General features: G+C 43.3%; 1 protein-coding gene across 2 annotated transcripts in view; it reads right to left on the reverse strand.

Annotated features, from left to right (window-relative positions):
* Nucleotides 1-11,410: 11,410 nt before the first annotated feature.
* The window catches only part of LOC308605065 (spermatogenesis- and oogenesis-specific basic helix-loop-helix-containing protein 2-like), a gene marked incomplete at its 5' end in the record, with an annotated part of 77,722 nt that continues 72,425 nt past the window's right edge, over nucleotides 11,411-16,707 (reverse strand). For both annotated transcript variants that reach the window (XM_081214729.1, XM_081214728.1), the window contains 2 exons: nucleotides 11,411-12,427; nucleotides 13,879-14,135. In XM_081214729.1, coding sequence (XP_081070855.1) covers nucleotides 12,407-12,427; nucleotides 13,879-14,135 — 278 coding nt within the window. In that variant the 3' untranslated portion in view covers nucleotides 11,411-12,406. The remainder of the gene's footprint in view (nucleotides 12,428-13,878; nucleotides 14,136-16,707) is intronic.

Consider the following 16,707-nt stretch of genomic DNA (forward strand, 5'->3'; position numbering starts at 1 on the left):
CCTCCTTTACAGGATCATTGTTATCAGCATACAGTCATGCAGAAGTTTCCCCCGTCTTAAAAACATCCTATTCTAACTCCACATGCCCCCACAACTGCTCCAGCCCTCAACCCACCCTGTGGAGCACAACTCCAACAAGAGCTGTCTGTTCTTGCTGTCGCTCCATCTTCTCCCATCTTCTGCTCTTGTTCCCAGTCTCCGCTCTGCCCAACGGCACTCAGGCTGGTCCTTTCAAAATCCACATCAGGTCCCGTACCTCCTCTGCTCTCTCTTCCATGGGGAAGAAACCGAAGTCCTAACAGTGGCTTTTGAGGATCAACATCGTGTTGCTCCCCATCCTCTCCTCCTCCAATCCATGCCAGCCTCACTGACCTCCTTGTGCTCTTCACATACACCAAGCTCATTCCCACCCAGAGCCTTTGCAGTCCTTGTGCTTTTTACCTGGAACAGTCTCTTCCCAGATCACCAAATGGCTTGCTCTCATTTTAGTTAAGTTTCTTCCAAATGCCAACTTCTCAGAGAAACTCCCCTGACCTCCCTGCCTAAAATAGCATCCTAACTCTACCCTGCCCCTGCTTCCTTCCTTCCTTCAGGTATTTATCACAGCTCATGGCTAGCTGACATAGCATTTTATATTTATTTATTTTACGTAGTTCCGCCCCCGCACCCCTAGAACCTAAGCTCCTTGAAGTTAGGGAGTTTGCTAGAACACTGTCTGTCACATAGAGGGTACTCAATAAATATTTGTTGGCTGAATGTATCATGCAGATATATTTCATAATTCTGCAGACACAATTGACATTTACTGTAATATTGTTTATAAAAACAAAAAAATAAACATGGAGGAAAAAAACCCTAAATCCCTGTCATTGGGAAATTAGTCAAATATATTTTGAGACAGTCTTAAAATAGAACACAATATCAGTTATTAAAAAAAAAAAAAAGGATGAAAAACTGAAACCATTTCCACCAAGATCAGGAACAAGACAAGTTTGCCCACTCTCATCACTATTATTCAATATAGTTTTGGAAGTTTTAGCCACAGCAATCAGAGAAGAAAAAGAAATAAAAGGAATCCAAATCAGAAAAGAAGAAGAAGTAAAGCTGTCACTGTCTGCAGATGACACGATACTATACATAGAGAATCCTAAAGATGCTACCAGAAAACTACTAGAGCTAATCAATGAATTTGGTAAAGTAGCAGGATACAAAATTAATGCACAGAAATCTCTTGCATTCCTATACACTAATGACGAAAAATCTGAAAGCGAGATTAAGAAAACACTCCCGGGCTCCCCTGGTGGCCGCAGTGGTTGAGAGTCCGCCTGCCGATGCAGGGGACACGGGTTCATGCCCCGGTCTGGGAAGATCCCACATGCCGCTGAGCGGCTGGGCCCATGAGCCATGGCCGCTGAGCCTGCGCGTCCAGAGCCTGTGCTCCGCAACGGGAGAGGACACAACAGTGAGAGGCCCGCGTACCACACACAAAAAAAGAAAACACTCCCATTTACCATTGCAACAAAAAGAATAAAATACCTAGGAATAAACCTACCTAAGGAGACAAAAGACCTGTATGCAGAAAATTATAAGACACTGATGAAAGAAATTAAAGATGATACAAATAGATGGAGAGATATACCATGTTCTTGGATTGGAAGAATTAACATTGTGAAAATGACTCTACTACCCAAAGCAATCTATAGATTCAATGCAATCCCTATCAAACTACCACTGGCATTTTTCACCGAACTAGAACAAGAAGTTTCACAATTTGTATGGAAACAAAAAGTCCCCGAATAGCCAAAGCAATCTTGAGAAAGAAAAACGGAGCTGGAGGAATCAGGCTCCCTGACCTCAGGCTATACTACAAAGCTACAGTAATCAAGACAGTATGGTAAAAAAAAAAAAAAAAAAAGACAGTATGGTACTGGCAAAAAAACAGAAATATAGATCAATGGAACAGGATAGAAAGTCCAGAGAGATAAACCCATGCACATATGGTCACCTTAACTTTGATAAAGGATGCAAGAATATACAATGGAGAAAAGACAGCCTCTTCAATAAGTGGTGCTGGGAAAACTGGACAGCTACATGTAAAAGAATGAAATTAGAACACTCCCTAACACCATACACAAAAATAAACTGAAAATGGATAAAAGACCTAAATGTAAGGCCAGACACTATCAAACTCTTAGAGGAAAACATAGGCAGAACACTCTATGACATAAATCACAGCAAGATCCTTTTTGGCCCACCTCCTAGAGAAATGGAAATAAAAACAAAAATAAACAAATGGGACCTAATGAAACTTCAAAGGAAAGGAAACCATAAACAAGACGAAAAGACAACACTCAGAACGGGAGAAAATATTTGCAAATGAAGCAACTAACAAAGGATTAATCTCCAAAATTTACAAGCAGCTCATGCAGCTCAATGTCAAAAAAACAAACAACCCAATCCAAAAATGGGCAGAAGATCTACACAGGCATTTCTCCAAAGAAGATATACAGATTGCCAACAAACACATGAAAGAATGCTCAACATCATTAATCATTAATCATTAGAGAAATGCAAATCAAAACTACAGTGAGATATCATCTCACATTGGTCAGAATGCCCATCATCAAAAAATCTACAAACAATAAATGCTGGAGAGGGTGTGGAGAAAAGGGAACCCTCTTGCACTGTTGGTGGGAATGTAAATTGATACAGCCACTATGGAGAACAGTATGGAGGGTACTTAAAAAACTAAAAATAGAACTACCATACGACCCAGCAATCCCACTCCTGGGCATATACCCTGAGAAAACCATAATTCAAAAAGAGTCATGTACCACAATGTTCACTGCAGCTCTATTTACAATAGCCAGGACGTGGAAGCAACCTAAGTGTCCATCGACAGATGAATGGATAAAAAAGATGTGGCACCTATATACAATGGAACATTACTCAGGCATAAAAAGAAATGAGGGCTTCCCTGGTGGCGCAGTGGTTGAGAGTCCGCCTGCTGATGCAGGGGACATGGGTTCGTACCCCGGTCTGGGAAGATCCCACGTGCCACGGAGCGGCTGGGCCTGTGAGCCATGGCCGCTGAGCCTGCACGTCCAGAGCCTGTGCTCTGCAACGGGAGAGGCCACAACTGTGAGAGGCCCGTGTACCACAAAAAAAAAAAAGAAAAAAAAAAGAAAGAAATGAAATTGAGTTGTTTGTAGTGAGGTAGATGGACCTAGAGTCTGTCATAGAGTGAAGTAAGTCAGAAAAACAAATACCTTATGCTAACACATATATATGGAATCTAAAAAAAAAGGTCACGAAGAACCTGGGGCAAGACAGGAATAAAGACGCAGACCTACTAGAGAATGGACTTGAGGACACAGGCAAGGGGAAGGGGAAGCTGGGACGAAGTGAAAGAGCGGCATGGACATATATACACTACCAAACGTAAAATAGTTAGCTAGTGGGAAGAGGCCGCATAGCACAGGGAGATCAGCTTGGTGCTTTGTGACCACCTAGAGGGGTAGGATAGGGAGGGTGGGAGGGAGACGCAAGAGGGAGGAGATATGGGGACATATGTATATGTATAGCTGATTCACTTTGTTGTAAAGCAGAAACTAACACACCATTGTAAAGCAATTATACTCCAATAAAGATGTTAAAAAATAAATTAATAAATTAATAAATTAATTAAAAAGGATGAAAGTCTTGACATCCAGATATAGAAAATATCCACAAATGAGTTAAGGGCCGGGGGGGCGGGAAATGAGTGCAGAACAAGAGAATACGATCCCCATCTTGTAAGAAATCTAAATGTCTCTCCATGTGCATAGCTTATGTTCTTATATGCATAAACCTAGAAGGAAACTCACTCAATTTGTTAAGAGTGGTTACCACAAAACAGCAGGATTTCAAGGGAAGGGAGCGAGATTTTTACTCTATTTTATACAGGTTTTGTTTAAATTTTATAAGGCCATATTACTTTTATATTCCAAATTAAAATATCTTTCAAAAGATACCAATGATTAATGTTTGTTGGTGGTGTCTGTGGAAGAGTCGGGAAAGCAAAAATTAGGGGGGAAAGATGAACAGTGGGACGCTGCGTGCTTTCAGCAAAGCCGGGACAGAGTAAAGCTTGTGCACAGAGAATAAGCAAGGATGATGAGCAATATGTTTCACGTACTCCTACCATAGGAAAGGTGCTCTCCTTAATGACAGGTCGTGTGCATTTTCTTGAATCCTCAGAACAAATTTGCTAGTTAGGTATTAGCTCCTTACACGAGAAAAATGAGGCTCAGAGAAACTGGTTTTATTTCTCAAGAGCCCCGAGTAAAGCCCAGAAGCATCGGTGCGGGGTTCAAATCGACTGCTGCCTTTCACACAGCTGAGCCCCTCCAGCCGGGGTGTGGTGGCAGAAGGGATGGATACCCGGGTCTGGAGGTCACCAACCGGGGAGTAGGCCCCTAAGCGACCCTGGCAGCATGTGGAGAAGCCACACAAACTCTTATTCCCTCCCTGCTCCAAAAAAGCTTCGCCTGAGGCTGGTGGGAAGAGGAGGCTCACGGTCCTGCCACGTGGAGTGCCAGGACTTCACGTCACCGTCAGGGGCTAAAGAATCCCAGCAGCTCACCGGCAGCCCAGCACCCTCACTGTTTGGGATCCTCCACAGCTGGGAGGAGTGCCCTGAGATGACAAGGAGAACGGAGGTTCTCTCTCCTCCTGTGCGTGGCATCCTGGTGAGCGGAGGCTACAGCGAGGGCCAGCGGCAAGGTAACAGCAGCTACCTTTGGGGAGCTCTACAGTGGGCCAGGACCCTTGTAAACATTACCTTCAAGCCTCAGAACCTCAGTAAGTACAGGAATATTGTTACCTCCATTATAGGGAAGAGGAGACAGGTGTAAGGAGATAAATAACTTATGTAAACACGTGCAGCTAATGAGAGGCGGAACTGAGCTAAGACCGCGCCATCCGGACTAACCTCATGCTCTCTCCAAGACACCGGGCTGCCTCTCTGGGTGGCTTAGGGGCCCACGTGCAAGGTACTCAGTGCCCCGAGCATCAGGCATGGAGGAAGAGGAGGTAAGGGCCAGGGAGATGGCAGAGAGCGAGCAGCGTTAGGGCCGTGTTGCAGGAGGCCTGAATGGGCCACAGGAAGACTGCAATCACCCAGGGCTCTGCCTTGCCTTTGTTTAAGTGGGACCAGAATATCCATGTGTAGACAGTGAAAAATAATTTTCAGCTGGAAGCCTGCTGTGCCTGGCTTGGCCTGGCCAATGGGATCTGATTAGTATTCTTGAACTTTCATTAGCATTTGACGGAAATACCCAAATGACACAAAGCCAATCCTAGTAGCTGATAGTTAACATTTTAACCCAATCTCTCTAAGGCAGTTAAGCATCTCCTTTTTGCAAACTATTTTGTGCAATAAGCAAACCATTTATGCAATCACCCTCGCATTCACCTCCCCGAAACCAGTCCAGAGGATGTGGCTCCTTGTAGAGTTAATTTACATCATTGGCTGCTGGGCTGGAGAAGTGGGAGTCTTTTCCCAGCCTTGGCTGGACCAGGGCCAAGGGTGTAAGCGCAAATCCCTTCACATGATTTCCCTGGAACTGCCTCTTGGGCTGACACGATCACGCCCCTGAAAGCAGCATTTTACTGCATCCTTTGTTGTACGTTTTCCATTTTAGGGAGAATTGATAGCGAGACTAAGAATAAACACATTCTCTGCCAGTCAGATTCTGTGGCTAGGTTTTTAAAAAGGACCTGGCCAGCAATAACATTTATATTGAAACTCAGCTCTTGCTTCACAGGGTGAGGGCACTGATGGTCAAGAAAGGAATTCCCCTCCCCATATACAATTCTTCTCACATGTCTGGAGAAAGCAGGGGAGTATCAGGAGCTCAGAGTAAATCCTGCAGTAGTTTCTCGGTTGCCTAAGATTAGGATTAACCCTTTAAAGTCTTTTTATGCCTAGACAATACATTCATATTCAAGTTTTTCAAAACTCTATTTTTTGCTTCTAAAGAAAAAAGATTACTTAATTGATATCTCACCTCTTTACCTTTCCCTTAACTCCATCAAAGGCTTAGAGGCATTTTCATCCAGGTCCTGACTCACTAACCCAATTGAAGAGTTTAACTTCTTGTTACACTGGAAAAAAAGTCTGGAGTGTCTCCTTTAGCAAGATATTTTAAATCATTATTTTACTAGTTAAATGTCATAAAGGGTAGTCCAATAATAGTGCTCCAATAGGAGACAAAAATCAATGCTTCAACCACCATGGCCTCCTTTTTTATGATAGTAAATAAAATCTAAAGATACTAAAGAAAACAAGTAATCCCAAAGGGAAGTGAATCTGATGGGTTTCTCCACACTCTTAACTGAATGCTTTAAAAACAGCAGATTCAGGGGTATTAGAACACCACAACATGAGAGAACTAGTATTAGTCCACAGCAGTAGGGGAAAAAACGAGTTTACACTTGTTTCTGTGCACCTATCCTAACATACACATGAGCATGAGAGAGATTTTCCACTTCCCAATAGTTTGCAGTTCAACACTGAGATGCACTTTAGGTCTATGGGGAAAATAACCTGGAAGGAGTTTTCACAGTGTTTGCAAAGTTGACACCTGTTATCGGGGGTTTAAAAATGGCGTGGAGTCTTGTAAGTCCTAAGTCACAGAACTTTTTAAAATTTGGCTATTATTTTGAAGAACACGAGAAAATAGCCTGAGACAGGATACAGGAGGAGGAATTCAGTGTTTTAGAAAATACACCACTCCCAGCACCCTCACATAGCCGATCTGGGGAAGAAAGAAGTGGAAAGGAATATCTGTCTGCAAAGACGGTTTAGCAGACTCCGTTTCAGACCAAGTTTGTGCACTTTAGAAGCCTATTTCCTGGCCGTACTCAAGCCCACCTAGTTTACAATCTGACTTCTAGAAATGTGTGCTTTGAGCAAAAATGAAAACTACTTTTTTCTAGGGTCAGATGAGTAAAATTCAGCAGCATCCAGCATACTATGCAATGTAATTGTGTGCGTGTGTTTGCATCTTCCTGTTTTCTTGTTTTCAGAAAGGATGTTATTCTGGGATGTTAAATCCACCTGGAAAACTAGAGAGATGAGGGGTTTCTCTGTCTTCCATAGGGGTGTCATGTTTCCATGGTGATGAAAGCAGCTCTTGATACCTGATTAACCAAGGTGATCCCTGGGCTTCCTGCTTCCTCATTCCATGTAATGGGGAGACAGGCAAAGGGAAAGAGGCAACCGACAGCAGGCCAGAAAGTCAGAAAGAAACGTGTGGGAGGCTTAGGTTTGGTCTCAGGAATTTTGTGATGATAGGTCAATGCCAAGTATTCAGAGAAATGACATGTTTTCTGTAGTTTGTTATATTGCAAAAGTGGCTTTCTGCTTTTAACAACCCCTGTAATTTTACAAACATGAAAATTTAATAAACGTGAGAAAGCAACTCCCTTCATACAAGTTTTTACTGCCATCTAGACAAAAGAGAGTGAGTGAGACAGACCTCATTTTCACGGTTTTCACTCTTTCCAGTTATTCCTGCTGAAAACTCCCTGGGTCCTTTCCCACCTTTGAATTTCCCCACAGCCATACTCTGGGTGTGCAGTGTTTTTACCCAATCATCTAACTTACCAAAGCAGTTTCTGAAACTCACCTCCTCAGCAAAACCTTTCTCCGTCGCCCAGTGGGGCAGCAATGATCCTGTCCTGTGACCTGCGGAGATTTGGGAGCATATGCTCCCCCTGCTTCATCTCCTGACATCCGCTCTCAACACACACGGGATTAGCATGTTACGAAACTAACAGTGGCTCCAAAACCTGGCTGCACATCAGAATCACCCTATGCAGATTACTGGGACCCATTCTAGAATTATAGAATCAGAATCTCTGAGACAGGAGCTCCCAAATGCATGGTTTTCATAAATCTACAAGGGCTTCAGGTTTGGAAGTCAATGACATACGGTTTTAGTTTGCATCTATTCTGTTTTCGTGTCTCCTCTGGATATCTGCATCCATTTATGTGCACTGGGGGTTTTTAAGGAGGATAATCAGATGCCTGCAACACCTCGGGCAGTGTTTGTTAAAACGTGGATCCCCAGGTACCAGCTCAGCCAAACCTACCCATCTGACCCTGTGGGCCACGGCCTGGGAATGTGCATTTTAACGTGCTGCCACTCTCCAGCCCCCAAGCGATTCTCTTTGCAGGGGACAAACTGGAATACCTATAGGGACCAGGCAAGTCATTGCAATGAAGGAGGCAAGCTGGGTGGGATGTGACCAGAGGGAACCTGACACCCCATACACAGGGCTAGGTACTACTTACCTGAGCAATGTGTTGCTATTTCGCCAAAGTAGAAATAGAGCCAGTATTGCTGATGTTTTGAATTTTTCAGAAGCTAGAAATTCAGAGAAATTTAATTTCTCACAAGCGTTGGGGAGAGGGGGAATTAGATGAAGGTGGTTTCCAAAAGTACAAACTTCTGGTTATAATACTAGGGATATAATGCACAGCATGATTAATATAATTAACCCTGGTGTACGTTATGTATGAAAGTTGTTAAAAGAGCAAATCCTAAGAGTTGTCATCACAAGGAAGGATATTTTTTCTTTGATTTTGTATCTATATGAGTTGATGAGCATTCACTAAACTTCCTGTGGTCATCGTTCCATGATGTACGTAAGTCAAGCCATGATGCTGCACACCTTAAACCTATACAGTGCTGTATGTCAATTATACCTCAATAAAACTGGAAGGAAAAATAAATTTTAAAAAAACCACAGTAAACAAACACAGCTGCCATGGGCAAGTTGTACCCTCTGCCTTAGAGGGCTCTACCCACGTGTCTCAAATCTCTGGTAACTTACAGTATCATGTGACATTGGGGGCCTGACCCAGTGACTTCTTATGATGAATGACAATAGAATTGCAGGGTCAGAAGGCCCTTGTGGATCGTCCCAGCACTTAATGACTGAATCCCCCACTTCAACATTCCCCCACCCCTGGCTGACGGCGCCCTAAACTGCGTCCTCTCTCACCCAGAGCCCCCGCCTGTGCTGCACGGATCCGCGTGTGTTCTAGCTGCTTCCACTAGGCTACCCCCCACGCACCCTATGCAGCATGTTCCCAGGTGACACTGTCATCATCCAGCGCCATCCCTCCAAACGCTCTTTTCCTTGTGCTCCCCCAGCGAGCGTCTATGTGATCTGTCCAGCAACCGAAGCCAGAAACCCGGGTGTTGTCCTTACCACTTTGCCCTTATTCACCACCCCTGTATGGGATCAGCTACCTACTCTTGCTAACTCTGCCTCCTTAATATCAACCAGATTTGCCTCTTCTCTTCATCCCCACAGCCAACGACGTATTGCGGGCCATCTCTTGTCTGAATTACTGGAATGGCCACTCCTTCCCCCGAGGTGCTTTAAGCCCCCTTCGATTCGTTCTGCCTTTAACTCACCAAAGCCAGAGTGCTCACCCTAAAACGCGTATCTGATGATGTCAATACCATGTCAGCAACGAAAGAACTGTTCAAAGTTCCAAGAGGGCAGTGTCATGTGGCCCTTGCCTGTCTCTCTCCGCTCCCGCCTGTCTCCCTGCTCCATCCCTCCTCCATCCCACACCTGAGCTCTCTGCACAGCCACGTGGAATTACCTTCACTTCAAACGTGTCATGCTGCCCTTTCGTTCGTTCCTTTGCAAATACAGTTCTCTCTGCCTGAAAACTTATCTCCCTAACCAGTCCCCAAATCTCCACCTCTTGGCTTAGTTTATGCCTTCCGGTCCTTAAAATCTCAGCTTAATCATTGTTATAATTGTGGTGGCGATGATAATGATAATGACGTGTATTAAATGCTTCCTATGCGCCAGACGCTGTTCTAAGAGCTTTCACATATATTATTATCTCTTTTAATCTTCACAACAACCTGAAGAGGCAGGTACTGTTACCACCAGTTTCAGAAATGAGGATAGCGCAGACGTCACTACCCCTAAAACCTCCCGTGAATCCCCAGAATGGTGTGGGTGTTGCTTTTGAGTATTTCATAGTCTCCCCCCGCATAGCACTCACCAAACTCTACTGCAGTTCCAGCCTACCTGTCTCTCCCAGTAAACTTTAAGCTCCTAGACAAAAAAAGTAAAAAAGACGATGTCATATATATAGTTGTTTTCCCAGCATTTAAGACAATGCCTGCCAAATAGTTACTGAACAAGTTAATAAATAACTGAATGATTTTTGAGGTGTTCAACATTTGCATGTTCTCCACTGGACACACAACAGTTTGTTTATAAACACGACCAATGACTGCCATTTCTGCTACGCTGGGAGACCATACAACTCACATATTAGAAAAGTATGGTGAGGGGTAGGAAATAAGTGTAAACAGACTAGTGATACACTCTCAATAAAAACCACCGTGACGAATAGCCAAATATCCACTTCCACTCCTCCTTCCCTCTTGACCTCAAACGGGTCCCTAAGGGCTTGACCACGTCCCCCTCTTTCCCTTCTCATAATCATCACCCAGGTCCAGACGCCTCCCTCCTTTTGGGTCCTCATTCCCCCAGGTACCCATCCAAGCACGTGTACATCCAGCCAGCCAGCCAGCAAGACGGCTGACAATGAGGGTCTAGAAACAAGTAAGGCCAAGTCCCTCTCCCTCAAGGCTATGTCTCATAATTTGCCTAAAACCACAGAACGGGCTCAATAAATATCTGCTTCTGCCCCTACTCCCTGTCTGGATAGGGACAGGAACTGCTATAACCACCAATGTGAAACCTGCGAGCTGCCAACTTTTCAAGACAGACTCTTTGCACCTTTTCATTGTGAAAACAACACTGCAACTGTCTCGTGACCGGTCAACCTGATTTTACAAAGGAAAAGTGTGTTCTTCTTTACAGGCTGAGGCCCAACTAACCTTTCCTCCCCGGCTGAGAGTTGAACTTACTTGGAAGAGCATAATTTATTAAAACTAAAATTCTGGTATTAAAAATGAATTTGGACATTTGCATGAAGTTCAGGATCATGGGAACCAGCATTGAAAAAAAAGACGGATCTGGTCGTCTCCTCTTCATGTTGAAAGGAAAAAGGGGATTGATACCAGCAGGTAGACAGGATCTGTGGGTCACCTCTCTAGGTAGAATTCCCAGCCACAGGCTGTGTCTCATGGTCCACGTGTGAATTTAGGAAAACGCTGACGCAAAGAAAAAGTCCCAGTAGAAATTAAGACCAGCTGCGAACATATGAAGTCATCCCAAAATACTCAAAAATACCTCAACAGGTTCTCCTACAATGTCAAAGCCGTTACTACCCCCAAAGGCAAGAGTCGAGCACACATTTATAATAATAAGCATAGAACCTTAGTTGGAAACTTCTAGTTCCTTTATCAAGTTTGTCAAACATCTACAAATTCCATCGCCATGCCATCCTCAAAGAAAAGTTATACAATTTAACATGAAAATTTGGCTATGCTGAAAGTAATTTTCCAACTCCTCAAAAATCTAGTAAAATTAAAGTCCCTACACAGTACTACTAAAAGAGGGAACACATATTTATTAAACAGAACAAAAATGGGTTACCATTTTGAGGGTCAGAACTGAATATTTTGTTTAACAATAATACTTATATTATGCATAAGAACACTTTAGTGAAATATAAAACAAACATTTTTCTCCCCTTATTTTCAACAATCTTTTCTGATACCCATAGGGAGAAGGAGATGAAAAACAAAGAAAGACCTGGAGGTCTGTAACTAAGGAGCCAGAAAGAAAAATTTACCTATTAGCTATCATTTCACTCAAGGGATGGTGAAATGCAAAAACAAACATGTCAATTTATTCATTAGTAGTCAAGTGAGGAGGTAAACGCCTCTCTCGAACTATGGTATCTGAGTTTGAATAGTGAATAACGAAGGAAGCTCTCTAAAATGTCAAATGTGGAAACGATACCACCTAGAAATAAGTGACAGTAATTCACAGTGATACTAAAAATAAGAATCAAGTTGCAATACCTGTACTTAGTGACACCAATGCACTTTACCGAGTCTACGTGGATCTTCTTTATCATGTACCTTTTGCATAAATTGTGGAATATTTTTTGAGGAAAAAAAAAAAAAAAAGAGTCTAGGTCACCTAGGCCATTTGTTCTTGTAGCACCTGGGTTGGGGGAGATCCAAGTATGTGTGAAGATAAGTAAAAACCTATGGCTAGCACTTTTGCTGCCTGTCTTTCTGACTGCAGAAGCTTTTAGCACATTTATCAGAAGCCATACAATGTAAACCTTTTTGATATTAGGTCTCTGGGTGTAGCTTTCAAGATCACTCTTTGTTCCATTCTTCCCGTATTGTCAAACGGCACCCAATAGGTGGTCTAGAGTGTGAATTTCAAACATGTGCTATTAATACGCCCAAAACTGTTGCTGCAAAGGTGAAAAAAAAAAAACACATTAATTGAATCCTAGCCTGTTCTTACTCATAATGCCACAAATACATTTTCTATGTCCTCAAGCAATAGGAAATGATTTGTAAAACCATGAACTCTTCGGGTGAATACACTACAGGGTTTAAAATAGGTATTATTCATAGTTACTAAAAGTAATTATATATGGTTGTAACAATTCTCCAAAAAAACTATATAGAGTAAGGGTAGGTCACAATTAAAAAAATAATATTGCAATCTTTTTTTTTTTTTCATTTACTCTGGTTTTCCTGCTGGTATACTAATGACCATTAGTAACAGTATTGTATCTGTAGATACTTCATATTTTAAAATTTCTTTCTAATGCTCTTTCAAACATTTTTCTCATAAATGTTTTTTGGGAAAGTCACTATTATTCCCACTTTATAGATGTCATATGGAAATAACGGTCCCTACCTCAATGACTGTGTCAAAGATTCATTAGATCACCCACATTAAGTACATAGGGTATCTGGCACATTACTTATTGAGTGCTCAAAACATGGTAACTATTATTAATATGCAAAAGTATCAATAATTATATTAAGGCTATCAGAGTCCATTTTAAGCAGGCCAGTCAAGTTCAGGTCTTCCTCTAGAATTTGACAATTCTTCCCAAAAATGAAGATACCACTGTTTCTATATGCTGATCCATCCGCCTGGAATGCTTTTCCTTTCCTCACTCCCAACTCCTAACCTCTCCACTGAGCTAATTCTTACTCTTTGGATCTCAGCTTACACAGTACTTCCTCCAGGGGTAAGCAGTCCCAATCCTTGCCCACACCCGTATTACCCTATAGACATGAGGGTCTCCTCCTGTGCGCTCTAATGCGCAGCACGACTGCTTGCTTCTATGCCCGCTCCCCTGTGAGACTCAGACTTCATGAGGGCAGGGATTGTGGTCTATCTTTAGATACTACGTTCCCGGTGGTTAGCACAATGCTAGAACACAGTGGGTGCTCAGTAAGTATCTGTGCTATGAGGACACCTGGGATCTGAAATCGGCCTGGTTGGTGTTACAAGAACAGGCTGTCATAGAGTGTGAGTGACTGGTGCCGGCCTAAGAGATAAATCAGCAGCGAGCCACGGGGCCAGTGGAGGGTGCGGCTGGTGGAATGGGAGGTGGCATCGTAGAAAGCGGGGTCGGGCTGGGGGAGCGAGGAGGGGCTCTAGAGGAGATTAGGTTCCGCCTGGTCACTTCCAGTCATAGCAGAGGAGCCACGTCCAGATTCACCAACTCTGGACATGGAGAGAGCAGTGGGGCGGCACGGGGAGCCAGAGCCTGGGCTGACTCCCCTGGGTGCCAGGCGATGAGGTTTCTAACCAGAGCATGAACAACAAAACGCAGGCCAGGGGCCCCTGCTGGCTGGGATGAAGGAGCCCGGCCTGACCCACAGACCCCAGAAGACTTACCAGACAGTTGGGGTGTGCTGTGCACGCCTGGCCCAACACAGAATTGCAGTGCTGAGGAAGAAACTTCGAGACTTTGGGCACAGCTGTTGGAAAATGTACCGAAATGTTCTGATTTGTTACGGCAGCGGCATCATAGGAAGGGACGACTTTAGAATAGTATCTGACAGCATGGAAGGAATTAAGAGAGAGAGCTGTGCTGGGGATTCGGGTTTTATACACGGCACCAATAGTGTTCTCTGACGCAGAGCTCGACTGACCTTTAATAAAAAGAAAGCAAATATCCATCAGTAGATGCAAATCAGTAACCCTGAACTACTATATTTGAAATACATTGCCGTCTATTTCATTTCCTCATGGTACAAACTTAGACTACTGCTATAGTCAAATGCTGATGTAAAAACAAAGTGAACTTTCTGGTAGTGGCATTTAGTGCGATACACACACTATAAATTAGGGTTCACATGTCATTAAAAGACAGATTTTAGAGAAGCATCATACCTCTATGCCACTGTGTGTGCGTGCGCATGTCTCGCCATTATGAAAACTGTGACCATCCCTATGAAGCAAGGGAGAATGCTGGAAAGAAGAACTCCATTCAGCCACAAATAAAGTTTGGTCACTGATTTTCTATCAGTGAAGTGGGTTATATTGTTATATAGCTATATTCTGTGCAGTAACTAGAAGGCAGAAAAAAGTTTTTAATATATAATGAATGTTAACAATGTAATCTCAATATTGGGAATAGCTTTTTTTGTTTTTAAATTTTCTGGCCGCACTGTGTGGCTTGAGGGATCTCCCTGACCAGGGATCAAGCTCATGCCCCCTGCAGTAGAAGCATGGAGTCCAAACCACTGGACTGCCAGCAAATTCCCTGAACACCTATTTATTTTCTTCTGGATACTGATAGTAATAAAGGTAAAGGAACATAACTTTATGTCTACTTTAAATACAAATGTATCTGGAATATTTGTGAAAAATCATTTCGGCAAAACTGTACAGAGACCTGTGAAAAAGGACAAGTAAAGGCAGCCTGATGAAGTCTAATGTTGACCGATATCAGCACTTCTGGGTTACAGGTCAGATTTAGCACAGAAACCAGGGGACTTCAGGTGGCCACTTAACTTCTCCAGCCTTCAATTTACTGGTCTAGGTGGTGAAAGTGAAATCTGAAAGACTTAACTGATTTCAACTATTCCAGTCCTCTTTCAAAAACCATTTGGCAACATGCATGACCAACTGTGCATGTGCTCACGTTCCCTAACTCACTCGTCACTCACTTCCAGGTATCCAGGCCAAGGAAAAGTCCAAAATATAGAAAAATGTATAGGGAAATATTTACTATCATATTATGCATAAAATCACTCTCTCCACAAAACTGCAAACACTAAATGTAGCCACAGGAGGCCGACTACGAAAACTATTCTATAAATCGTTTGATAAATTACTAAAACCATTACAATGGTGCTGAGGGCTGCATAATACAAAATTCAAGTGTACAGGACACAATGTTAAGTAAAAAAGCCAGAGACAAAATTGGAGATCCAATATGATTACTACTGTAGTGTTACCATAGAAAAAAATATATAGAAAAAGACTTGAAGGGAATATGTTTAAAAATGAATACAGTTATTATCTCAGCTGGGTTTTAGTAAAGGACTAATACTGCTTTTCAAATGGAAAAATGTATATAAATAAAATCGAAGTAGGGGTTTTGACTCAGTGACCTTCAAGGTCTTGTCCAGTCTGAACCTGACATAAGCCTATGGTCCTAGTGGATTTGTTTCTTCCCAAGAACAGTCATTTTAGGTGATGCAAAACCAAGAGATCCTGGGGCACAGAAAGGCCTGAAATTACTACCATCACAAGAGTGTTTCAGAGTTTCTGCAGGATATGAATAGTGAAAATGCAGAAGTACTGTGTGTACAAGTAACACTGACAGGCATACACCTGTGGCCCAACCCCTATCTGATTTAATCTGGGTTGATTTAATCACTTTGTGACATTCAGCCATAGCTACTTTAAGTAGATTAACCATGGCTCATGGCTACTTTTTTTCTATTCTCCTTCCCTCTCCCCTAAGTCAGGAAAAAAGTCTAAATTGACGAATAAATACCCTGAGGTTGATTACATGAACAAGGAGGGCAATGTCCTATTTGGAGACCCTTTCTCTCTCTCTTTTTTTTTTTTTTTTTGCGGTACGCGGGCCTCTCACTGTTGTGGCCTCTCCCGTTGCGGAAGACAGCCTCCGGACGCACAGGCTCAGCGACCATGGCTCACGGGCCCAGCCGCTCTGCGGCATGTGGGATCTTCCCGGACCGGGGCACGAACCCGTGTCCCCTGCATCGGCAGGCGGGCTCTCAACCACTGCGCCACCAGGGAAGCCCAACCCTTTCTCTTCTGACTTTAGACACCATCCCCTGTAACCTCGTTTGTTCCCGTTGTTTCCACTGTGTCCTCATAATGTGCATGGTACCTCGACGACAGCACTTAAAAGTAACACACGAATCATATTTTGCTTTATGACCCTGTCTGCTGCTAATTTGCAAGCTCCCTAAGAACAAGAACTGCACCTTGTCTGTCCTCGTGTCCCCATCTTTGAGGCAGAAACATTTAAGCTGAGAACTAAGCGATGACTGGGGGTGAGCCACGCAGAGCGTGGGAAAGGGCATTCCCAGCACAGGGAGGTGCTGACATGAGGCAGTGGAATCCCTTCGAGGAAACCAGTAGAAAGGTGACCTCAGACTCAGGCAGGGGGAGGAGATGGGAGGGCCTCTGGTCATCAGCACCTAACACGCAGGTTACATGCTCCATAACTTACTGGCTTCTCAG

This window comes from Mesoplodon bidens (assembly GCF_964165515.1).
Source record: "Mesoplodon bidens genome assembly, chromosome: 17".
Classification (NCBI taxonomy): domain Eukaryota; kingdom Metazoa; phylum Chordata; class Mammalia; order Artiodactyla; family Ziphiidae; genus Mesoplodon; species Mesoplodon bidens.